We start from the raw sequence: 27,363 nt of genomic DNA on the forward strand, positions 1-27,363 counted from the left end.
TAACAATGTCATCCACTAGCGAAACTCTCGTAGGCAGAGAGTCCGACAATGTAGGTGAATACCTCCTGTCACTGAAAGAGTCTGTGTCCCTTGTATACCTGGACCGCGACCTTTCTCTACGATGGCGATGTCGTGATCTGGTCGAAGATCCTCGCCCACTGCGAGAGCGGTGTCTCCCCCCGGATCGGGACCTTGGTCTCCTGGGCCCCGCCGGAACGACCGGCACAGGCGGTTGCGAAAGAGGCGGCGGCTGAGCCGGAATCAAAGGCCTCGGTTGTGGAGGCTGAGGAGGAGGTGGAGGTTGTTGAGCAAGAGGAGGAGGAGGAGGCATAGGTGTCCTAGGCCGTGAGGGTGAGTAGGTTCTGGAGTATTCAGAGTCCGGAGACTGAATTACTCTCCTCTTCTTACGAGCAGGCCTTGGGGAGGGTGCTCTGGAGGGCGACTTCCCTGATGAAGAGCGCCGGCGCCGCCGCGACCGGGGACTCTCTGATGTGGAAACGCTAACCACAGAGTATGAACTTCCACTAGACACTGTTCTGGGCGTCTACTTTCTCTTCGACGTCGACTTTCGCTGCGACGTCAACTCCTTCCTCGACGTCGACCTTCTCACTGACGTCGACCTTCTCCTTAACGTCGACCTTCTCCTCGACGTCGACCTTCTCCTCGACGTCGACCTTCTCCTCGACGTCGACCTTCTCCTCGACGTCGACCTCCTCCTTGACATCGACCTCCTCCTTGATATCGACTTTCTCCTTGACGTCGACCTTATACGCCGACCTTCTCCTCGACACCGACCTTCGTGTCGACGTTGACGGCTAATGGCGGTGTCACCTCGACGGCGAGCACCGATTTCTTCGGGACTCAGCACGACGACGATGGTGTGTTGACGTTGTCTGTGAAGTCCTTGACGTCGACCTCGTCCGAGGTTTTGACGTCCTTCCCCCCTCGATTACCGAACATCGACGTCGCTTCAACCCAGAGCCCTGGGTCGACGCGGAGCATATCGTCGTCATACCTCTCGACGCCCACGTCGTAGCCATCGACGGCGACAGGTGCCGGGGCTTTCTCTTGACTGGGGAGCCCCCCAGAGGCCGATGCACGGGCAGAGGACGAAGAAAGAGTCCCTCCATGCCCAGAGGTCTCACCTGCTTCCTGATGTCTTCTCTGCTCCAGGCCTTGAAGACGGATCTTCTCCCTGTCACGCAGGGTCCTCCTGGAGAAAGAATAGCAAATATCACAGGAGTCATGCACATGTATAGGTGGAAGACAGAGTACGCATACTCTGTGGGGGTCTGATTTGGCCTTCTTCCTACCACACTCAGGGCACTTGTCAAATAAAGCTGACATTTTGAAGAGAAAGAGGTGGCCAGGCTGCTAAAAAGAAGACAGCAAATGGAAGACAAAGACCCCAGAAGTCGAGTGAAACACTAAATATCACAAAAAAAGCTCCAAAAATGTAAATTATACCAATAAAGATAGAGCTCAATGCTCCAGGGTCATGCTAGCAGGAGCCGGAGAAAAGAAGTGAAAGTAACTTGCCTTTGGCTATGCATCATGGGATACCGAGGGTCTCTGCAGGGTTCCTTAAAGGCACGGTATACCTTTTCCAGACTCATAATGGCAGCCTATGAGACTTGTCTGTCCAACCCTTCCTCTCTATCATGATAAAGGATTTTTGTGAAGGGGAGTTTCTCTATGTGTGAAACTCTGTAAAATGTGTAAATTTAATAATATTATTTGGCTATCCATTTTTCTCTTCAGGATGAAGTGCTGGCCAATGTAGCCTTGTTAATGCCAGGCTGCATTATATGTCTTTCATTTTCTCTTAAGTGTCTATGTAGGACTGCAGAAGAAGACAACTTAAGAGACTAATGTGATTGCTCCGGGGTCCCCGCACATGGGCGGGACTATTCACAGATTAGGACTATACACAGAGATCCCCTACTACAGAACAGATGCTAGTTCCACTGAAAATCTGGTGGACTGGAAACAGACGATTGAGGACCTGAAAGGATTAAGGATTAAGGACCCTGAGACTGCTGTCCACTTTGCAAAGGGTGGACCTACCCACAGAAGCAGTGGAGAACTTTACAGGTAGCGTATTTGTTGATAACACAGAACATACTGAAGGGACGTGAAGAATGAAGAGGTGAACAGAAGGTCAAATTAATATTTGATGTATAGTTTGAAGAAGGGTGTTTTAAGTTCCTGAAGGAAAGACAGCAGATCTGGATTAAATCTCATGGTGTCAGAGATAGAGTTTTATAGTCTTGGTGAAAATCATGGCCGACGGCAGCAATACCTCGCTGATGATGCCGTTGGCCAATGTCCGACGCGACCGCGCCCATTTTTTAAAACGTCCGCACTGCCGCAAAAAAGCGGAAGCAGCCAACGAGTTAAGGATGGTAGTGATTTTCTGACTTTTTGTTGACTCCGGTAACATGTCTTGCAACACCATGGAGCACAGCTATTGGAGCGGAATGGAGATTTTGGAGCGGTCTCCTGAGACTGCCTTTTTCTCCACTGAGCTGTACCTGTACTGTTTTCTAAGGTCTTGAGTGTGGGATGCAAGTTGGATTTAGTTGCCAGAGTAAACGTAATTAGTAGAGACCAGATTTCGTAGGAGGGGGTGTAAACTCTTATGAACCTAAATTTGTACCTTTCCTGACATCGCAAATGTGATGTTGATGAATTTCTCCTGAACCAAAAAAAGAAATGCTTTCAATCATGTGTCATGACAGATGGCTTGACCAGTGATATTAACTGCCTTTGTGTTCCGCTGCTATTTGTAAGCCACGAAGGGCTATGAAATGCCGCTATTTGATATTCTGGTTGTATGTTTTGTACATTTCTGGAAAATGGTGATGAAGTTTTTAATTTAAAAAAGTTGTACACAAATGTAAGGCAATCCATCTGCCCACTGTGTGCCCTCTAGATTTTTGCCTTATTCGCTTTTCTATTTGGCCTCTGCAAGACCCAGTAGCCTGTCTAAAAAGCATCAGACTCTACCTACTTATTTGAAAACGGTTTAATAGCAGTCCCAGCACTACTTGCTGATATGAGGGAAGATTGAAACTTGAAAGGTCAGTTTCTAATTTTATTTCTGACCAGTACATTTTAAATTCACTGCTCTTGGGCAGAAAAATCCCTTTCTGCACTTGTGTACACTTTCGTTATTATGTCTTGCGGAACATATAACTTAATGTGTTTTCTGCCAACCACAATGTGATCAGGGCTATTGTCCCATGGATAATACTATCCGACAAAAATATTGTTTGTTAAATTGTAACTTCCGAAAGCTGGCAGATAGAGACTTTGTACTGGGAAGCAATATGAAAAATAGCTGTGATACCATAATTAAAATATCTAAAATTGGAAATATAGTTTTAGTACACCAACACATGTATATATGAATCAGTGACTTCTTGAAATACACCAAAACAAGCCACTCTCTTAAATGAAATCTAATTACAAGATGCAGATTTACTACCTAGATGAAGACCTGCCTTTCAGATCATAATAGCTTTCAATCACAGGTGCAGACAAGGAGAGTCTAGCTCAGACATTGACCAGCTGACATAGTAAGGAAGTATTAATACAGCAACTTCTATCGAGTATCTGTGCTCTGTTTGACTTACTAGCACCTAGGCCTGTGGGGAGTGGTTTAGTAACACAGAGATCTGTGGGGGTTTACATCACTCCTTAGAGGAAAAAAAGCTAGGGTTTTGTTAGAAATTCCATCCTGTAGAACTTTTTTTTCTTTCTCCTTTGCTACACACTCTTCTTGGGTGAAGCCACTGCTGAAGAAAATCAGGAGAATTGTCTTTGCTTTTTACCTGAATGTCTGTTAGACGAAGATTTTGATACTTCGGCTAGAAACGCTAGTCTCAATACTTGATTCCCAGGCCCTGTGGAAGTCCATGGTTTGCTGTACAATATGCACTTTGCTATTTAGAATCTAAGCACTTCATGCTTGTAAATGCTTTACTGCAGCTGTGTGTTACCAGACACAGAAGAGTTTGAACCCATATGGCCGAAAAAACACTGAAGGAGGTATTTAAAGACATTTGGGCCTATTGTGCAGTTTGTAGGGATGCTTCAGAGAGGACTGGGTTTCTAAGACCCAGCTCTGAAGAGTCCTTTTGTAAACAGCCTTTCCCTTCATTTTCCTGCTGTACCCCACAAAAAGTTGGCCATCCAGTCTGAATCCATGTGTCCTGTTCATGTAGAAACTGACAGCTCTTTTGCGGTCCAATCGATTAAGTCTTTCCTGCTCTTTCATTGGATAGGGAGAAGGATAGAATGTGGAAAGGGTGCTGCACTGACCCAAAGGGAAGGGAACCCTGGTTCTCAGTAACAATTTATTAGGGAAGAAAGTTGTGAAGGGAGGTTTTACCCTCAAGACTTGTAACTCACTAATTTGCCTTGCAGATGTTATGGCAATAAGAGTAATCATCTTAAATGTTAAAATTCTCAAAGGACAACTATGAAGGGGTAAAACGGAAACACATTAGATAAGTTAAGACCAAATTAAGGTCTCAGAATTTGATCTGCCATGAGTCTCATGTCATTTCACAGTCTGTGAATGATTTACCAATTGTTTCAAGATAATTGATTAATTTTCAGCTTCTTTGTATGCTCCATTTTCACATTTCGCTAAACACTGAGTGAACCCTTTAGATGAAAGTGAACATCTGTACGGAATAAACATCAAGTGTGCTGTAGGTGAGGCAAAGAATTAAAAGGCACATGGTTCAATATGTGAGGACACCTGTAAGAGATATGAAAACATATACAAATTGGTAAAATGCTAGGATCAGCAACATCACTAGTTCTTTTTTTGAAAACAAGTAAAGAACTTATATGTTCCTAAAGCTTCAGGAAAATGTACCGAAGCTTGTTATGGTGCACATGGACTTTTCTACTCTGTACCAATTGTTTTTTACACTTAATTGACAGTGTCCTATGGACCTCACATTATGACATGAATCTATTGAGAGCCCCATGCGAGGAAAACACAATTTAATGAGAACTTCTGAAGCACTGTTTAGTAGAAAGCTCTTCAGTTTGCAATTTGTCAATTAAATAAAAACAAATCTGCAATTGTTTAACTACACTGTAATGGGTGGCCAAACACCTGTCAGTTGAGAAAGAAAAAAAAGAGCATGCCCTCCCCAGTAAATCCATGCAGCAGCCTCAGAGTAAGTTGTAGAGGCAGAAAAGTAAAAGGAAGCAGTAATCAGTGCTTGTGTCGAGGATGTCAAAACTAACCACAATGGTGGATTCCACCTGTGATCATTGCCACTGCTACCAATAATAAACACTGTGTAATGTTCTGGGCTGCCTGAGATGGGTGGGTGATCTAGAGCATTAACAGGAATCTCATTATCAGCAATGAGGGCTTCATTTATTAAATAAAGTCCATTTCACTGCACTACTGATTACAGGCCACCTCAAAAAGAAGCACATGCTTTCCAGGTTTTTCAGCTTAAGAGAATGGATGGGAGAGAGAAATAGGCAAAGCAATGTAGAAGAGTAACACTGGCGATCAATGGGAAGCATTCGTGTTCACACAGAACATAAACAGTGGAAGGAACGAAAAGATGGAAATAGGCTGCATAACATGATTTTTGTAAGAGCAAAATCATACAACAGTGAAAACTGATCTTCAAATGTATTTAATGGCAGGTTTATTAGTAGAAAGCGCATGCTTTGATTGGATAAGGAGCAGTTATGGGGTTACAGAATCCAGCCACAATGGTTAGTTTTCTTAAGGATATTAGGAAGTCAAACCTGTCATCCAGTCTTGGTCCTGTTTCAGCCTCCATTCGGCGTACCAAATCTTCCAGATGAAGCAACTTGTCTTTCAGCTCATTTTTCTCTACTTCAAAGTCTGTTTGGACTCGATATACACAGTCGGCCACCTCCTCCTCTTTCTGTTTCAACTGCTCTAGTGCGCCTTCCCCTCTCTTCCGCAGGTTAGACAGCTCTTCTTCCACACTCCTAAGCTGTCTAGCTAGCTCCTGGTTTGCCTCAGTGATGGACTCGACCAGCTCGGTTTTCTGTGCAACAAGGAATTCTCTTTTCTCCAGTTCTGCTTCAAACACTGATTGTCGCTCAAGTAGCTCCTCATTGGCCACCCTTAAAAGTTTAAGCTCTTCTTGAAAATGGTGTGCTTGTTCTAAAAGACTCTCTTTTTCTTTGGCAAGCTCCTGGAGTTTTGACTCCTGAACATTAATCGATTTGGACTTCTCTTCAAGTCGGGCAGCAAGATCACCTTCATTCTTTGTTAACATTTGCAGTTGTACTTCTTTGGCCTGAAGTTGGTCACAGAGCTGCTTGTTCAACAAACTTTCGTCAATTTCTAGAAGCTGGTCGTTCTCCGGCAGCTCTTGGGTAATACTGACCTGTGAAGTGATGGAACACTCGAGCTGATGCAGCTCATCTTGCTTTACATTTTCCAGTAAAGACACAGTCTCTTCATTGGCCTTTATGCACAGTAAATCCTCAGGATAGAGTTCACTCTGCTTGTCCATTTGCTTTTCTTGCTCTTGAAGATGATTTTCCTTTTCCTCTAGATTGCGCGGAAACATAGACTCCAGCTTCCTTGCATCTCTTTCCCACTTTTGCTCTTTGGCCCCAGGCTGATCGTCATTGCACGAGGAAAGCGGGCTGTTGTCTTCGAAATGTGCCTGATGGGACAGTTGTGGACTCAGGGAGCCCAGCTCCTCAAATGATTTTGGAGAACCCTTACCATGTTTTTGCTTCTTTGGAGGGGTTTTGGGCTTGGCCACTGACACACTCAAAATCTTTTTGGTAGTTTCCCTACTTTCTTCACTCAAACACGTCTTCAGATGCTCGACTTCACAGAGAAGGCTGTTGATTTGTTTTTTGTAGCTGGTTTCCACTGCTTCCTTCTCAATGGCAAATGTTTTACAGATCCTAGCTTGCTCTTCATTCATCTTTTCTTGATACTTGAGTCTATCCTTCCTACTGTCCATGACAATTTTTGCTTCTTTCTCTCCCCATTTCTTCTTCTCCTGTGCATGTGCGGCTCTCATACGTTCTACGGCAGCTTCATGTGTCTGCACTAGATCTTCCATTTCACACCGATGTTGATGCCACAAACTCTTAATGTTTTCAGCGTACTGAGATTCAGCCTGTGACAGCTTTTGATTGAATTCGACCTCAGCCTCATTCCTAGAGATAAACAGTTTAATGGTGACCGATGTTAAACATATGATGCATATAGTCACAATGCGTTCTAAGATTTAAGTGAATCCTAAGCTAAACAGGTCTATAAGTCAGAAAGGTACTTGCTATATGTTCACTGTATTTTTAGCACAAAAAGCAATAGGATCAAGAATTGATCTGGAGGATAAACTATAATCAGCGCTGTCCTCAACAGCTGGAAGCCAGTCTCTAACAATGTGCATGGAGGCTCAAGAAGATGGCACTGCAATGACATACACGGGGGCTTGATAATGCCCTTACTCCCAACTTGCACAGCGATTGCCCATTCAAGAGTAACCTGCCACACCTTATGTTAGCAGATTCACAAGTCAGCTGAGTAAAAAGATAGCGGAGGGTAATATACATCTTCATTTTATTATTACATTTCAAGCAAAAAGTAACCTATTGCACCTTGCAAGTCACGCTATCAATAATAATCAATTTGAATGGTTCAAAAAATGGAAACAAAGGCAAAAAAGGTATGTTTACAAGGGTCCAAAATATTTGTTATTAAAACACATGGGACAAATCACTTTAATGAATGTTCCAAGATGACGTCAAAGGATAATCCAAACCTTAAAAGGTAAATCAGTAACACGTAATTCTCTGCTCATGGACCTTTTATTTTACAGAGCTTCTCTCCTCACTGTCAGGCCTGTGAGCTGGAATCCAATTGAAGATGGTGGTTCTAATACAATATCAGTGCTGTTTTTGCTTTCCTGAATAGCTTTGGATTTAACAGCTTCTACTTAAACATACATAGCCACTGGTACCTCCATGTCCACCTGTGTGTGTTGAGGGCTACAGGGTATGGAGCAGTAGCCTGTCCAAATTTTCAAAGAACTCATTTGTAGCACAACTTTTGATGACAAAACAGGAGTAATTATATGAAATACAGTGACCCCCATGTACAGTAACCCTCTCAAGCAACGAAGCTGAAAAAATGCAAATCCGGGACCCTAGTAACAACAGGTCAATCTACTCAAAAGACAACAGAATCAGTGTGCTAACACTTATATATTCTGGAAGGGGAGGGGTGATACATAAGCTAGGTGAGAGATGCACTCACCTCTCAGGTCAAACATAATGTGATATACACCGGAGAGGAGCGCATAAACACAGATCATAAACCATTCACATAGGAAGGAAATTCCTTTACACCTGCATCTGCCATACTACCCTAAGGCTCCAAAATACTATGGATGGTGGGGGTTTGGCAGGATTTACTTCCATTTCTGTGATTGCTACTCTCATCCGCTCCTTGGGCTAGCCATCTCAAAGTGGCTCTAGTCGCACTAACCAAGTTGGGGAAACAGTGAGCACTGTCATGAAAGAGGCCATTGAATCATGATGAGTTTACACTCTCCTACCTCCCCATAAATGGAAAAGACTTAAGTAATGGGCTACTCATGACCTGTACCTGGCAGAAGGTCAAACGTCATGACAGCAACCACCCAGGACAAAAAGGAGGTGACTGTCCCATTGCCTGCACCCCACCACAAGCCAAAAACAAGAATCTAAAATTTAATGTTATTTGGAAGGATAGAGGTTTTCAGAATGTGGGCTTCCCCTTGTAGCGTCAGAGCATGCTAGTGCTTGAATTGAGACCACAAATTGTCTATACTGTTCTTTGTTGTGTTTGCGCTTTTCCCATGAATTAACCTTATGATGCCAACCTACTTTTTAGCCTCCAGTTTACAGTCCCTTCCCATTTACACAGCATAGTAACATTTTCAATTAATTTTAAAGTGGGGGATATTATGTTTATATATTATATCTATCAACTATTATTTATTTTTGAGACAGTCGCAAACTCTCTGAGTAGGTGTCAAGGACCCCCTCGGGTCTGTGGACTACAAGTTAAGAATCACTGCTGTAGAGAAAGTTCTCTCCTAAAAACAGTGGCAGATGAAGATGATAATGGTGTGTTTGTATCACTAACTTGTCCCAAAAAAGGCTGGTGGGAGGTAAGGTGGCAAGAATAGAGCCAGACCACAAATACCAACCACTCAGTCGATACCCGGAGAAATCATATATGTAATCCTTAGCCAGTCACCGTCACCAGCAATTCTTTTTCAGTGTCTCAAAATCTTCTTTGCGCAAATGGTATTCACAGGGAATATATTTTCCCAGCTCATTTTAGTAAAAGTGCATTAACACCTAAATCAACCAATGCACTTTACCTCTTTTTTGCTCGGTTACCAAACACAGCCAAGGTATTTTTGCTCTGCGACAAAGTTATATTTACGATGACCTTTCTTTCTAGACCTCAATCACCAAGGGTAACTTTAAAAACTCAAACAAGAGTAGACATTCCTATAATTTTGACTTATACCAATTTAATGATATCTATTAAGACAACTCCGGGTAAATAAGTCCCCCACATTGTCCCTGGTCAGGATGCGCATTAGGTAACCTGCTAAAGGGAACACTAGACTGCATTCTGGTCTGTGATTTCAAGAGATATTTATTAAGGCCTTTGAAGGCCAAGATAGTATAAAAAGCTCTTTCAAAGTGCCTCTAATCTGACCTGTAACTCATAAAAACACTGTTGTAAATATAAAGCTGTATGGTCCATGAAATCTGTGATTACCTCATCTTCGCTCTTAAAAAGGTGGCAAAGGAGGCTGCTGTAGGAATTACAAAACACTGCCATTTTCAGGAAGTGTGATCATGAGCAAAGCACCTATAAAAGTATGTTCTAAACCTAACCTAGGCTTAAGAAAATAGAACAGACTATTTAATAGCAAAAAACAAAACTTTCCAGCGAGACAAAGTAAATTTATATTCAATAGAAAAAAAACACAGGGTGAAACAATACTCAGAATTGGCTGATCTTCACGTGTTGGTCTCTTGTAAAATGCTGGGTATTTATCTCTCTATGTCCCCTTATGAAGAGGTTCCATTCACTTTTGCAACCTAACTTTTTGTTCACCTTCCTGTGTCATGCTATTCTTAGACCTCCACTACCAATTGAACAAGCTGCACGTTAAGCTCTTCTTCGAAAACCAATGAATTAAGGGAGGTTAGGTTTTGTTAACTTTTCTTTAAATCTATTTCTTATTATACAAAATACACACAGTAATAAAGCTATATCAAACCTCATCGACTGTAGCTCAAGCTGATGGATTCGCTTCAGATCTTCTTCCACTTGCTCTCTTTCTCGTGTCAGACTTTGGGCCAGGTTGGAGATCTCCTTGGCATAGCTTTGTTCCATTTCTGCACGTTCCTTCTCAAACCGCTTTTCAATTTCTTGACTTTGGGGTGATTTTTGGAGTTGGTCCTTCAAGCCGACAATGACCTCTTCAAGTTTTGCATTGAGCTCTTCAAGGTCGCTCTTCTGCTCTTCCAGCTCACTGACCTCGATTTTAAAAGCTTGCTCTGTATCCTTCCTCTCCTGTTCAAAGTTCTTCTTCATCAGCTCAATTTCCCGCTCATAATAGTTGACCTGCAAGAGTGTCAGGATTAAACTATTAGCTACAGGTTCACAAAACCGCTTTCTTCCGAACCTTACTAAGAAATAGGAAAACAACACCAGCATCACAAATGCTGTAAGTAAAACAAGCACCTAGTGATTACACTGTTATGGCAGGCACCCAAGCATGCTTCACTATATTGCATAATTAACATTTAATATCATTAACTATTAAGTGACAAAGATTAAAAGGGCTTAAAATTATATGCAGAGATTGCTCATTTCTTTAACTTGAAAACATAAAGGGACCAAATGGAGTCTGACATTAAAAAATAATTCAGATAGATTTGTTGTGCTCAGTTTACGGATCAGTTAGAAATGTCTGGCTATGCCACTGAATATGGTCTCATATTCCTAACATTCACTCCCTTCACCAATGTTTGGCCTCCATTATCTACACTCCCAGTAGCCACAATGCTTTCTTTTCAGGTGCGCTCTGTATCTTCAGGCCTCTTATTAACAATCTATTGTGCATTTATTAGAGTGATGGTTCCATATTTCACTTGTTTGCCGTTAACTTCTTTCAGTGTATAGTGAAATAAATGACGTAACATAATAAAATTCTTATTTGTCAACTTGGCACTAACAGCAGATGCCTTTTGTTGCTCAGCTCAATAATACTTACTTAATTGAACTCTGAAAGGGGAAAGGCTGAATGGACCCAATGGGATTGGAGCCTGTGACTGTGAGGTCCTGCAGGTGAAGCATTAACACTATGAGCTATCAGACCCAGTGACCTACTTTGAACATTGTCTATTGGTCACAGCAAAGTGGACTAGTTGATAAAACGGGTGAAGATCAGCCATATTCAAAACTGACACAATACCATGTCTTTTATATTTCATGGTATATTTCATATGAAGTTATGCAACATAAAGCACACTTCAGCTCCTTGAAGTTTGCCTCTGCCAGCATACTCTATGCGAAAAATAAATAAAGGAAGTAAATTAACTGCTAGCGATTTAGTAGATAAAAAGCAATCTTGTATGTTAATTGCCACAATGTTAATAGGATTAAAATTTAGAACATAAATCACCTCTCATTGTGTGATATCCAGTAAACCAGCAGCACATAAAGTGGCCTGCGTGATATGCAGGCAACTAGCAGAAACGAAAAAAAAACAGCCTACCACTCTCCCCACAATCAAATCATTCAAAAGAATAGTAGCATTGGCTATCCCTGCCCAAACCTTAGTATCCAGTTGTATTCGCAGATCCTGCAGCTGCTGCTGATGTTCCTTCAGTTGCTCTTTCGTCATCTCTGCCTCTATACTGAGGGGGGATGGGTCGATTTCTTTTGCAATAACCCCTGCAAAGAAACGCGCTAAGTTATGAGCGCTGGGTCCAATTTATTTTAAAGATTACATTTTCAAAATATTGTGCTAGGAATCATTTACCCGCATACAGCAGCAAATGTTGGTGATGAGCTGCTAGGTCATTTTATCCAGTGTGCAAAAAGGAAAAGGTACAACAAATACATAGGTAACAACAATCATGAATGTCGATTTACAAAAGTGACAGAGGTAGGATAAGTGACGTCATCGGAGACCATCACCACCCACCCCTCAACTGTCATCACAGGATTGACCCTTTGTCCTACCCTTAGACCCCCTGCAGCATCATATCTGATACCCAAGGGCTAGGAAAACGACAAGGACTACTTGCTTACATTCTGTTACTCTCCTCGTGACCACTTAGACTGAGGGTAGCATGGCCAGTGCCAAGCATATCAAATGGCACACCAGGTGTAGCAGTTACTACCTCTGGCAACCCCTAAATGACCCCCGTGCAACATTCACTAACTTACCAAAATGCTCATTATGTTACATTTTGTTGATAATTTGCTTATTGAAATCTTTTTGGGGGAGTGTTACATAGTGAAAACTCGGCCCGAAGGTGCCTGAGCGATTTACATGAGCCCCACTTGCGTTAGACAGATACATTCATTATATTAGGCACGGGGAGATTAGGTGATTTGCCCAGAATCACAGGATGTTAAGCGTCCCTTCTGAGACTCGAACCTGGTTACCTAGCTTCGAGGTCAGCTGTTCTAGCCATTGGGCCACACCCTGTGTTGATTTCAACTGTGTGTGGGGGATTTTTTTAAAGGGGGGGCGTTGCTTGTAGGGGGAAACTAGCTTACAGTGTACTGTTTATTGAATTTGGAACTGCACTTGCATTCATACTTTATTTTTACCTCAGTGAGACACCGGGAGACGCGATCTTGGTGGGCTACTTCTGTAAATGAATGCCGGGGCGCAGGTGCCTTGCTGGCGTGTCAAAGGCAAGCCCCTTCTGCGCCCGTCCAGTTCCAGCTCTGGTGGGGGTCAGGAACCCTGGTCTTTTTACTCAAACTGTGGTGTCCTATTCCTCTCAACAACTATGTGTTCTTAAAGTAAGTACTAATGGTTGCTGCTTACATTCAAGTGAGCTTAGTGCTGATACATTGTTTTGCGATGCCTGTGATTTTAACTTGAGGAAAAGCCCCTTAGTAATGAGACTACTCCCAAGGAGTAGGGCCCTTGCCCCTCAGTGAAAGCATCTAATTTTCTATTGAATTTACCCCCCCCCCCCCCCACACTTTTCCTCTCTCTGGGGCTGTGGTTTAACGTCCTCCAGCCCAGTTTCTACATGCCCTCCCTGATGTGGTCGCCAGTTTGGCATTAAACTAAGCTAATGCTACTCTTTTGGGGACCGGAATATTAATTTAAAATATCCTAGCTGGACAATGGTAATCAATCTATTACAGGATCGTGCCTGTTTACAAATGACGCAGCACGTTGATGGACTAACGCACAAGAAATGACATCTTCTTGACCTAAATTTTAATAATCTTTCTAATATGCTACTAATGAAATCACTTCCAGTTACATTACTTGATACCAATCATCCTACCAAGTCAGATTATCAGAGGTCCTCCATCATTCGAGGATACATCGGTGCTAGTTATAGTTAGTTAGATGCCATAGAATGGGAGAACATTCTTTGTAATTCTAGACCAGACGTAGGATCTCTCCGAAGCAATATTAAAATTCACTAAGTGGATTAAGATTTCTTAGATCAGATCATCCCGTTTAGCAATCATAAATCGGTGCCACATGTCAGACCATTTCCCTGGCTTAATTCTCATCCAATGGAGCTAAAAATGGTTTGTAAAAGACTAAAAAGGAATTGGAGAAAGTTTTATGACTCTAGGGGTAAACTGGATTATAAGAAGGTTATAAAAGATATCACATCATTACAAGGACCACATCTGAGTAACTTGCCCGCTGGGGACGCAGACCATCAGCGATACAGGTTACGACTTTGCAACCCAGAGTGCCTACTTTATATCACTGACACTTGTGATTTCACTACCTGCCTTGAGAAAGCTCCCGGTCTGCGCCCGGGAAGTGGTGAAACACGTGCTGGCTGATGTGTTTTCTTTGAAACCTGGGTGGACCTTAGAACCAGCAATTTTTTTTAATTTAAATATTTGTATTGACTTTTTCATTGTGCAACCACATAACAAGCATGTCATTATTGATCATCATACCCCTCCCCTCGTCCCCCCGCCCTCCCCCCTCCGCCTTTAAAACCATGACCGTTCTAATACATTTCTGTGTTCCCTAACCCACTCCCGTCCATTGGAGACCGGGGACCTGCACATTCCGCCCAGATCAGACTCCTCCATCCAGGCCATGGTAGCAGCGCCATTTGCCCCACACCTTACCAAACTTTTTAGGGCAATATACGTAGTATTATCTGGCCAAATGTTTTTAGGGAATGGCGTAACAGAGAACCCCGCAACCCCCACAGTGTGTGGGTGGGCCCCTGAGCTGCAGGGGGCCCCCTTAGCACAGTAACTTTGGCCTGATAGATCGGGATTAAATCCGGAGCGGGCCCCTCCATGCCCATTGCAATGGGACCCCCTCAAGTTTAGTTACGCCACTGTTTTTAGGATGTGCCTGGCTTTATCAAGGGGGGAGCACAGCCCCTACTTCTTGTCTGAGGGATTCTTTAGGTAATGAACAGGCCCGCTGGTATGACATTAACTGTGTATAGTTTACAAGTCTGTAGGCGGAACGCCTTCCAGCTGCCATGAGCACAATCCCAATAACAAAATTAATTGTTATCAAAGAATTCAGATGAATTTGTATTCCAATAAATCCACTTCAATTGAAATTGTTTGCATATTTCCAAGGAATGTTTATTCTCGATTATTCATTCAAGCGTTCACGCTTATGGCCGACAGCAATTTGAACCTCGAATGATGACACCTGAAGAAGGGTCGTGTTATTGACCCGAAATGCCTTGGGTTGTTGATCATATGAAAAATGAGTACCGAATGGAAATGTCATCGTTTATGAATGAATAATCGAGAATAAATATTCCTTGGAAATATGCAAACAATTTCAATTGGATTGGATTTATTGAAATACAACTTGATCTGAATTCCTTGATAACAATTGATTTTGTTATTGGGGTTGTCCTCCCGTCAGTGGGGAGGCGTTACTCCTACAGACTTGAATACAATTTAGTTTCGGTTGCCTTTGGACTAGGCACCAGGCGTGAAGGCACACAACATTCTGTTTATCTTCTTGAACTTGAGTTGAACACTTGAGAAGCACGTGTGCACATTATATTAAATGTGTATACCCACATTGTTTTAAAATTGTATGACATACAGTAGTATAAGATAGGCTGCCGCAAAATATACTGCAAAGTATTGTTCATTGTAAAAGAAGTGTTAACCTTCCATTTCAGGGATTTTGCAGCAGTTTCAAAATACTATACAGCTTTTTGTGCTCAAAAGGATACAATTCAATCCAGCAGTGGCTGGGGACTCCGGTGCATACATCAAAATATGCAATATGCCAAAGTTAATAGTATTTGAATGTTCTCAAGTGTACGGTGCTCTAGGAGGAGGAAAAGCCACCAGGTCTTCCCCTGCAGGAAAAATCCAAAAATTAAAAATAGTCTCAGAGCCATCAATGACTCAATGTTTAATTTGTGGCATTAACAGTTTTGTTCTTTATTTTCACATGTTTTCAAGGTTAACCCTCGCCGACACATTTCGTGTGGGCTGCCAGTATTATTTACTATTGCAGCCTTGAAAAATTCTGCTGCAACACTATGAGCACAGAAAAAAACATGTGTCGGCCAGGGTGCAGCTTGAAAACATATGTGAAAATAAAGAACATATCTGTTGATACCACAAACCCAACCTTGATTCATTGAGTGCTAGGAGACTATTTTTCATAATTGCTCAAAAGGGTGTTGCTTGTGATATTTATCTCTATCCATGTTCTTCATTGCTTAGATTTACTCGCGACAAAGTGTCACCCTAAGTGTCACACATGTGGCAGGTGAATGTCACTCATAAGTGCATGAAGACACAGAATTGTCCCACATAAGCAATGTGAAATGTTTCTTAAACGAGACCCCTAGCAAAAACACATACGAACATACATCTTTTAAATGAAGGTGGTCACTTCGAATAAAGAAGGTGGTACATGTGTCGAAAAGAGGGATGAAAATACCCAGTGGAATGGCAAGTTACGGGGAAGAGTGCAATAGAGATGTGATCATTTGAGAATGAACTTTGGCCTAATATTTTCTCTGTTTTCTATTGAGAGCTCTCCTCTCACACTTGCAAACCCAATAGCGGGGAAAAAATCCCAAACGAGGTTACGGTTGATGCAACAGTAAATCATACAAACTCCCAAAAGGAAATATGTAAGAAATTGGTAAACCTTCCAGAGTCATCTACTATATTGCAGCAGATAATGCAGATCATGAGAACATAGAAGAGGTTTAACACTTACAAAACTAAAATTTTCTGCAGAGAGTCAAGTGATGCAATAAGAACGAGGGAATAGGAGCCAGCAGTTTCACAACTGCATCATTCGTTTTGAGTAAGTAAAAAGACTTCCGCGAAGTTAAAATAAATAAATTCAGCTGAGACAAGAAAAGCAGTAAATATCAAAACCCGATATCGAAATACATCGATGAGGTAAGTGGAGTGAAGGAAAGACAAGCAGCAAAGAAATACTATTACTTAGGCATTTGACGTCAATTGGCGTTGCTGCCCACTCACTTGAATGGCAAAGAAGCATAGTGGCTCTTATCCCTTACCATTAATGCCTAAAGTCGATGAGCTTCTCCCCAATTTAAGGGTCAGTTTGTTCTTTCCCAGGTTTTCTGGAATGAAAACAAGATTAGATATTAAACTGTAGTAATTTTACTAAAAGTACAGAAGAGATAATAATGACAACCCCTCTACTATATGCGAAATACAGTATTTCCTTTACCTGCATTAAGGTTTGTGGTTATTTTACTCTTGAGCAGTTGCTTTAGATCTTTCCGTCGCCCCAGTAGGTGATGTTGCTTGCTTTCATTCAGCTGCGAGCGAAGTTTCTCTAGCTCTAATTGAAGTTCGTCGTTTCGGTCCCTTAGCTCCTGTGAGGTGTATGAGAGGTATATTGTTAAGGGACACTGTTAGTAGAAGCATTGGCTCTCTTTATTGACAATTGGCACTCTAAAAAATGGCTACACCAAAAAGCATTGTCAAAGCTAATAGGTCTTGTCTTTGTGACCGTTAGGCTTTGCCAATGATTTTTAGCTAAGCTGTGCAGTGTGGCTAAAGTTAAAAAAGAAGAAACCCCCCAAAAGCCTTTAATGTAACTACTCAGTTATTTTGCAGCACACGTGCGTTTGCCTACTAAATGACAAGTGTTTTTTTATCGTTTTAGTTACTAACTAGAGTTGGAACAGTAACTAGACATGAAATAAAATGTGCATACATGTTTTTCTTTAAAGTAGGTGCAGTGGAAACACGGGAAGGGTGGAGAAAACAGTGAAACAACATGAGGAGGGGAGGGAGAGTGGAAGTAACACAGGGAAAGGTGGTGGTGGTCAAAAGCAAAGAAACACAGAGGAGTGTGGGTGGGGTAGTGAAGCAACACTCAGGAGGGAATATGAAAGCAACAGGCGCTGGAGAGGATAGAACGCAACAGGGTGGAGGGCGGGACTGAAAGCAACATGGAGTTGGGAAAAAGGAATACCGAGGGTGTGGGTGGGGGGAAGCAATGGGGAGAAGCATATAGGCGAGCACAAAAAGGAGATAGCTTGAAAGCAAACATATTCTAACAGAGTGCTTCACACAAAAGAAACAAATAGTGCTTCAAAAGCAGGCAGTGGAAACTTTAAATAGGCAATGCTCCATGGGAAGGGCAACCGCAAGATTGACAAGCTGGGACACGAATAAGAACCATGCAAATGAGAGTGACATGGAAATCCAACCAATGGTAAGCAATGGGTGGGCTCCAAACCTCTCTATGTTCTTGGCACACCAAAATATGCCTTGCAACAGACAGTGCATGCACTGTGGAGTAGGTTTGACCTAAATATTCATGGTGAACACAATGTGATTACCACAATATAATGCACAACAACATAATAAACATTAAGCCAACAACTAACATTCATTTCAGGAACCAGCAAAGTACACAAATGAGCTGTGTAATGTAATCTTTCCCATGTGCTTAAATGTATGTAGGGGAACTCAGTTACCCAAAGTGAAAGCGGACATGTTGCATCTCTCCTGTATAACCAAAACATATACTTTAGCTTTAAACTAAAACAAGTAACTAGAGCTACAAAGTTAATCTCAGAGGTGTTTAAGAAAGAGAATCAAAATGAAAACATAAAATCAATTATCTTACCTTTTATTTGCGAAAGAGACAAATGTTGTGTACTTTTTCAAGCTTTCCCAACAACTAGGCTATGTTAAAATCAATTATACGACATGCAGGGCACATGAGAGGGGCTTAAGGGGCAGCAGAAAGGGAGAAGAATGCGGATTGGTAGGGGTACTAAGTGAAGGAAAGCAGATTATTTTGTGAAATAACCAACATTTTTGAAGTCTTTCCAAATAGAGAGAGGGAGAGTGGGTGCACGCGTTTTTATCAGTGCTTATATAAAAATTCTGCTGGTGAAATATGGCAGACACCTCACCATACAGGACTGAATGCACCTGCACCCACCTAGTTATCACAAACTGCATTTATTATGGGGGTGTAACACCCCAAAAAAACCACCCCAAACAAAAAAAAGATGGCTGCCACAGAGGGATAGCGTTCAAAGGAAAGCTGCAGCTCTTTGCCAGGGTTCTTCCATAACGACAGAAGCCTGTGGACACAGTTTTCTGGAGCAAAGTTTCTAATACAGCTGAAAAAGCCGAGAGCCGAGAGGGGGCGAGGAAGAGAGGTGGGCTACAGGAGAGTGTTTGTGACAAGGATAGTTTGCCTTCATAGAGAGGAAATTCGTATCCTATACGTGGTACCTGTTAGGAGTGAAATGTAACCACTCGTAGTATGCATTCACACATTATTCAGTGTTATTTGTGAAACTAGATGTTAGAGTTAATGTGAATCAATTATCATATTCTTGTGGTATTAACACAATCCAATGTAGACCTAAAAAAAATTGAATTGAGTACATATAACCAATGTAACACAATTATATAAAGCATTAGTGATGTGACGCATTGGTACATTAAAGGTATTTTGAATATTATTAGACGAGTAATGTAGTGGAAAAAGACATATTAATGTAGTTTAATTAACATTTCTAGAAAATGCAATGGCTTTATGAAAATACTATACATGAATAACCTGATGCATTTATTATTTTAGCCTAAGTTGAAGGCTGAATCCACAGCCTGTTTAAATGTTCTCGTTTCTGAAATTAATCCTTAGATTCCCATGCGAGTTTTGTAGAATGTTATTTGTTTCACGCTTTGCAATGGAGTTGGACAAAAAATGCCCTGTTAGTGGAGAGTAGGGGTATTCTTACTATAGATAGTTGCGGAATGAAGGAGTTACAGTTAGTTCAGCCTAGCAAAGATAAGGTGAAAGAAGGTGTGTTCACTTGGGAGAAAGAGAAGAGACCAAGGACGAACTGTTGTAGAGGGGCGTACATGGAGAAGCCGTGAAAGGAATCAACATCATTGAAAACTTTGTGGGTGAGCCTACTTTAGAATATGTGAGAGAAGCATTGTGGGATATTTGCTGAATACAATTTTTAGTACATGGTGCATTGAAGAGAGGGACAGATGCCCATTTCCATCTTGTCTTCCTGACAGAGAGCACCTGAGTGCTAGCTTGCAATTTGCTTGCTTTAGGCTTTTTGCTGCATCGCCCATCTAAAAGTGGAGTGACTTCTCAGGAAGACTCCAACTACTGACACCTTTTCTCCTTTGAACCTTTTGCCGAAAGGCTAAATTAGGTGTGCCACTTTTAGAGTAAGGATAGATAGAATTAAAAGCCTTTCGCCGATGTAGGGGAACCTTAACTTGTGCTTCCTAATTTCTTGCATAATAATCTTAGAACTTGTTGGCCTTTTCTTTCTGCACGGAGTAAAACTTTTCGGAACATTTGGATTTCTTCTGTTTCCTCTGTATTTTTATACTCTTATGGCTAGATTCGTATATGTCTAACTACTTTTGAATCGGTTATAAATCTGACTAACTTTCATTTGGTTGTCGGCCTCTGTTATTGTGTAGCCATTTTGGGTTGCACTGTATCCAAATCTGATTTCCGAAATTTGCTCTCCTTTACAATTTCATGCCTCTAAAATGAACCATTGGAGAATAAACGTTAGAAGAGTACTGAACAATTGGGCCAGGGCCTGTCACCTTGTTGGGTAAGAGCAATCAGTTATATAAAACATTACCACTCAGTTACAGGGATAGTAAGGTCATAACACCATAACACATGGTTCATTTTAAGGACATGTGGTCGGGTCATGAGACTTTTCAGAAACTTAAAAGTTACTGAAGGAAACCAGTGCTGGTGCCGTGTCATAGCACTTATTTTCAGTCCAGACGGGCAAGCAAGGATGGGGGAAGCGTTTGGAGATACAGGCAGCACCAATGTCAGTGAGGGGAGGGTTGACGGAGGTAGTAACATGGAGAACAGGTGGTTCGGATGAGGAAGAAGCAACATGGAGAATGAGAGGGTGGGAGGAAGAAGTAGCAGAATGAAGAATGAGGGTGGGAGGCAGAGGAAGCAACATGGAGAATGAGCGAGTGGGAGTAGAAATAAGCAACATGGAGGATGTGAGGGTGGGATGGGGAAGAAGCAACACCGAGACGAGAGGGTGGGATGGGGAATAAACACCACTGACCAGGGGGGCTGGGAGGGGAAGAATAAATAGCACCACAATCAAGTGCAGACAATCAAGAGGAAGCAATCTGTGCTTGGTCCATGCTCCGCAAGAAATAAAGGAAGTGACATCTGGCAGATGCTGGCCAAATAAATGAAAATGAAACCAGTAAATGGTAAGCAATGGGTGGGCTCCAAGTCCTTTATTGTCAACAACAACCCTCACAGCGACAGAGCAAACGCTGTCAGCAGCGAGACCTGAAAATGTGTCTCTTCAAAAAAAAGTATTATATATAGCTCATTTAAAAATGAGCTGAACTGTTCAAGACCAGGTTCTGCACCCTTTATATCCTAGTTTTTGTGTAGAAGATCATTACTAGGTTTTTAGTGAACATCCAAAGTATTTTTCTGGGAAGAACAGAAAATTTAGGAAAAGTTAATCAACTCTTTTGAACAAGGATATATTAGCATGCTTCATAGCCTCTTCTATTTTTCGACTGACCTTCACAATAAGTTCGCTTCTTTGTGTCACCTTCGATGAAGTGAAATGTCCATCAGTACTTTGTTCCTTGAACAGTACTGTCTTTTCTGTAGGGAAGACCTTTTAACAGATTTAGGGCCATATGTATCAACACATTTCCCCATAGACACAGAATGGGCAAAACCCTTTGATTCATCTGGCCCCAAGATCCAACATCTAGTCCTGTAGAATTGGGCCCACTCGTCACAAAGTTTCTATACTATCCCAATGTCCTGTATTATTGAGTCAGTGTTCATTGGTTGTCCACCAATTTCTGCAATAGTTTCAGCCTCAGTTGGCATTGTGTTTGGGGGAGAGTTTGAAATGTAAGGAGAATTTGAACCATTTCACTCTTGTGAAAGTTTGTCTCTTTAATCTTCTTTATCCTTCGGGTTTGTGTGGTTTAATGTAAGCTAATATCGAAGTCTGCACTTCAAAGGATCATCTATAAAAATGCACCTGTCTCCTTTGACTGAGGAACCCACATTGCACGGTCTGGGCTCCTGCCTTACGTGGATATTGGCATAAATATCCTTGCGTTGTAGGGGAAGAAAGTCATCTCATCTAATGATTTGGCCTAGCACCCAGAGTCACCCATTCAAAGTTTGCTTTTCTGATGTATTTACCAGTAATCTGCTATAGGACACAAGTTCCAGCTCTCTAATTTACCTCTACAAATTATTTTTAAGTAAAATCTTTGATCACCATGCTGAGGAATAACTTTTGCAATTTCAGCATAAGGATTACTTTTAAGTTAAAGTCTAGGTGTTATTCAAGAGACAGATTGAATTCAGACACAATTTTTAAAAATATTCTATCCAAATTAACTTAAGGACAAATGTGCGACTGTTATCACCTAAAATTGAACATACTCTTTTCCACTTCTAAGCAATGCAATCGGGAGCTCCATAAAGCTCAATTCTGTCTCCAATATTTCAATCTGTACTTTGTGTTTCTTGGCTCTCCTCAAACACGTCAACATCTCCTGACTTCTCTACATTGATAAAACCCGAGCTTATTTTAAGGGTCCACCCAGGACGATATTTCTCATATCAAAATTTTCCAAGATATCCAATCTTGGAGGGTTCTTTTCATCTCCTCAACCTGACCCCTCACAACTGAAATCCAAATTGCTCTTATTCGAGCTCTATCCTGTTTTAATCCTGGCTTGATTAGCTCAACGTCTTGGAATGCAAGCCATTTATATTTTTGGCTCATTTTTGACAAAAATTTGAATTTATATGCTCATATAAATGTTTTAGGACACACACAATCACCACACGCTTCTATTTAGGTTTTAAACATGTAATGTAAAAATGTATCATATGAATAGTTGTAAGACAATGTTTTGTCATGCACGTAGCCTATTTTGTAATGTTAAAAAATAAAGGTCAGTGTTTTTTTTCAAGATGAAATTATAAAATTAATTGCTGAAATTATGGATAAGCTTAGTTGCTCAGGAAATTAAATCTTTGTCCACCCAATTGTTAGCTTGTCCAGCAATGTACATATTGAGAGAGATTATATTTACTCTTGGCTGCAATACATGTTAGCAGAAAATGTATTGGTTGAAAGATTGACCATTTTGGACTCTTTTTCAAAACATTGTTTTTGGGAGAAACTAATGTTAAACATTGAAGGTCGAACTCTGGATTCGGGGGTAAATGAATGTGGGTCGTTTGTAAAGGTGATTCACATCATTTTAGCTTTAAAAGCCATTTGAATGAAGAAGATAATATAAATTAGCATGCTTATTATGAAAAAGATGATGTTCTATGGTCAAACTAACCCAGGTAATGGTAATCTGATTACACGTGTGATGGCAAATAATATGGTTATAACACAAACTGTTTGAAAATGTTTGCTTTTAAGATGCCCCTGAGGAAGAGAATTCTCTCGAAATGCATTGGGCAATTTTAATAAAGAAGTGACATGAGGCAACCACTTCCCCTGTATTTTGTGAATACCTAAGCATCACTTGTGGATTAATCAAATGAATTGAAGAACAAGAAAAATGGTGAAAAAAAAATTGAGTTTAAAAGGGATGAAATTAAACATAAAAGCATCAAGTATTTGATTGATTGGATTCATTCAGCCATACAGCTGTGCAGCCTGTATGGGAACTAGCATATGGTTCCCTTGTATTTGGTCATACCGTAGTAGCGCAGTCGGGCAGAGTGCAACACAGGCGAGCACGCAATTACAGTTGAAAGATTTGAACTGCTGTTGAAAGTGGATTACATGAGGTGTGCATCTTACAATCCTTTGATATTTATAACTTTTCTCCCAGCTAGGTTCAAATAAACATATCTGATCTGTATTACACAACAAAATAACGCCCAATTCCAGTGAAATATGTCTCTTGTTGACAGTTCAATATGACACATGATCATGCAGTGCAGTCAAATAACAAACACTGTACCAAATACAGGCCAACCAAACCACCAATTCACACGTTAGTGTTTCCAGCACAAACAAGAAAGGAAGAACTTTAAATATAAACACTAACGCAACAAAAATGTTAGGCAGCAGTTTGTATAATCAGCCAGAACGGGGCGACAACAGTATTACAACATGCCAAATTAAAAGAAATGGTCTGAACCATGCACAGTGACGATAGATAGGTGCTCACCTTTACCCGCTAGCATTTCCGAAAAGGGAAGTGCCGCATTTCCCCAACAGTAGATAAAGTGGAAAACAGGAGAGTTCAAGTGAAAATAAATAATTTTTAAATAAATTAGACAAATATGTCACAACACTGATAGCAGTCTGTCTATTTGGTCATTCCAGAAACCACTAGTGCGTTTCAGAAGAAGAGGTTCAACATCTGAAACATACAAAGTGCCCCATGGCTTGCAGTAGGAAAAAAGTAGATTTTCTTTATGGAAAATATCCAAATCATGTTATCCTAAAGTAACTTTAACTGGAAAAATAATTACATCCTTTCAGCAGTTAGGGCAGTCAGAAGAGAGATAATGTATATGCAACTGTTGGCTCTACCGATTGCGGACTTTGACCGGGCCTGGGTCAAATATACACCTGGAGGAGCTTGTAGACTCTGTAATTAGTCCAGGTGACCTGACCTGACCTTGTCAGAGACGGTCGCTCCACCCGCCGCGTGGCTCCTCCTGAGTTCACCCGGTCTCCCTGCTCCCACCGCTCGCCGCCGCTCCTGAGGTCGTGACCCCTGTGCCTTTCTATTGTTTCTCTGGGCCAGTTGTGCTGTTCTCCCCCCATGTGGTGACCATGACTGTTGTTTTTTCTCCCCCCCCCCCCGTGTGGTGACCCTGTTTGAGTGAGTCCTGTTTTTCTGCCGTTTTTCCTGCCTTTTCCGCCATTGCACCCGGCTCCCCGCTCCCTTCCGCGGCTCCCCTGCGGCCCCGCCCCCTTCTCTCTTAGGACCTCTCCCCTTCCCATTCGCAAACCTGCTCCCGCCTCCTAGCTGCTCCTCCCTCCCACTGGACACTTAAGGCGCTTCCACGCGACGGGGAGCGGTGACCTGAACTGACCTCGTCAGAAACGGTCGCTCCACCCGCCGCGTGGCTCCTCCTGAGTTCACCCGGTCTCCCTGCTCCCACCGCTCGCCGCCGCTCCTGAGGTCGTGACCCCGTGCCTTTTTTTTGTTTCTCTGTGCCAGTTGTGCTGTTCTCCCCCCATGTGGTGACCCTGACTGTTGTTTTTTCTTCCCCTCTGTGGTGACCCTGTTTGAGTGAGTCCTGTTTTCCTGCCGTTTTTCCCGCCTTTTCCGCCATTGCACCCCGCTCCCCGCCGCTGCTCCCCTGCAGCCCCGCCCCCTTCTCTCTTAGGACCTCTCCCCTTCCCATTCGCCACCCTGCTCCCGCCTCCCAGCTGCTCCTCCCTCCCTACCCCCCACCACTCTCCATTTATGGCAGAGTCCGCACGTACGCGCAGCGTTTACGCGTAGTGGGCACGCCGATTGCACGCCAAAGGCAAGCCCGTCTAAGCCCGTCCGCGCCTGGACCGTGCCCAGCGCCAGGACCCCTGGCCCCCGAAGATGCTAGCCCACGCGACGGACCTACGACGCCGCCACCCTCAACGCAATCAAACCTGGCCGGAACCCCGCCTGCTGCCGAGCCACCCCGAAACGCACCCACGGACCCTTCACCTGCCAAGCCTGCAAGTTCACCTGCATCCAGACCTGCACCGCACCCGACAAGCCGAGCACCAGCAGCAACCACCTCAAGTGCATCCTGCTCAACACCCGCTCCGTTCACAGACACGCCGTCGAATTCTGGAACCGGCTCGACACAACATCACCAGACGTCGCCTTCCTTACTAAAACCTGGATGAACGCCTCCTCAGCGCCTGACATCGCTATAGCCATCCCGGACGGATACAAGATCACCCGGAAGGACCGCATCAACCAGACTGGAGGAGGCATCGCCATCGTACACAAGAACACCATCCACATCACGACCAACCCCGACGATACCTTCACCGCCGCCGAACACCTCCACTTCCAGATACACACCGATCTCAACACCACCCTCAGAGGCACCCTCATCTACAGACCGCCGAGACCACGCACACAATTCAGCGAAGACATCGCAGACTTCATCAGGCCGTACGCTCTCCCCTCCGCCGACTACATCCACCTAGGGGACCTCAACTTCCACCTGGAGAACAACAAGGACAGCAACATTACCACCCTACTGGACAACCTCGCAAACCTCGGACTCAAGCAACTGGTGAACACCCCCACCCACTACGCCGGCAACACGCTTGACCCCGTCTTCTCCTCCAGCAAGCACATCTCCTTCAGCCACTCCACCAGACTCCACTGGACTGACCACAGCTGCATCCACTTCAGCTTCAGAAGAACAACGACCCACCACCACCCACAACAGATTCCTCGCAGAAACTGGAGCAAGATCACCACCGAGCAGCTCACCACCTCCCTCCGCCAGAACCCTCCTGCCAGCACAACGGACCCCAACGAAGCAGCCAGCAACCTCACACAGTGGCTCACCAACTGCGCGAATGACCTCGCACCACTAAAGAACCCTCCCAGCAGACCCGGCAGCAAGAAAGCCTCCTGGTTCACCGACGAACTCAAGAACTCCAAGAAGAACTGCCGCACCCTCGAGAAAGCCTGGCGCCACGACCAGACCACAGACAATATGACTGCCCTCAAGCATGCCACCCGCAAACACCACCAGCTGATCCGCACCACCAAGAAGACAGCATTCGCAGAACGACTGGAAAACAACGCCCACAACAGCAAGGAACTCTTCAGCATTGTCAAAGAGTTCTCCAACCCTAGCGCCGGAAACAACGACATCACCCCCTCGCAAGACCTCTGCGACTCACTCGCCTCGTTCTTCCACCGCAAGATCACCGATATACACAACAGCTTTGGCGCATCTACCACGCACCCAACCACCGAACCAACGCCCCCCACCACCACCCTCGGCGCCTGGACCCCGATCAGCACCGAAGACACCACCCGCACGATGAACACCATCCTCGCCGGATCACCAACCGACCCCTGCCCCCACCACATCTTCAACAAGGCGACTCCATCATCGCACCCCAACTCCGGGACGTCATCAACACCTCCTTCAACACCGCCACTTTGCCGGAGACCTGGAAGCACGCCGAGCTCAGCGCCCTCCTGAAGAAACCTACTGCAGACCCTACCGACCTCAAGAACTACCGCCCCATCTCGCTCCTCCCTTTTCCTGCCAAAGTCATCGAGAAGACCGTCAACAGACAGCTTGCCGCCTTCCTCGAGACGAACGGATCCCTCGACCCCTCGCAGTCCGGTTTTCAAACCAACCACAGCACTGAGACCGTCCTCAACGCAGCCACTGACGACATCAGATCCCTGCTCGAGAACGGGGAAACAGCGGCCCTCATCCTCCTAGACCTCTCTGCAGCATTCAACACTGTCTGCCACCGCACCCTAGTGCAGCGCCTCAGGAACATCGGAGTCCAAGAGAAAGCACTAGAGTGGATCATCTCGTT

General features: G+C 43.3%; 1 protein-coding gene across 1 annotated transcript in view; it reads right to left on the minus strand.

Annotated features, from left to right (window-relative positions):
• The window catches only part of LOC147666476 (uncharacterized), a 139,687-nt gene that overhangs the window by 103,017 nt on the left and 9,307 nt on the right, over positions 1-27,363 (minus strand). The window contains exons 3-7 of the mRNA XM_086949061.1: positions 17,001-17,148; positions 16,825-16,890; positions 11,898-12,016; positions 10,335-10,681; positions 5,794-7,200 (exon numbers count right to left, since the gene is read on the minus strand). Coding sequence (XP_086805187.1) covers positions 5,794-7,200; positions 10,335-10,681; positions 11,898-12,016; positions 16,825-16,890; positions 17,001-17,148 — 2,087 coding nt within the window. The remainder of the gene's footprint in view (positions 1-5,793; positions 7,201-10,334; positions 10,682-11,897; positions 12,017-16,824; positions 16,891-17,000; positions 17,149-27,363) is intronic.

The sequence above is a fragment of the Lissotriton vulgaris genome, unplaced genomic scaffold, assembly GCF_964263255.1.
Source record: "Lissotriton vulgaris unplaced genomic scaffold, aLisVul1.2 SCAFFOLD_2723, whole genome shotgun sequence".
Lineage (NCBI taxonomy): Eukaryota > Metazoa > Chordata > Amphibia > Caudata > Salamandridae > Lissotriton > Lissotriton vulgaris.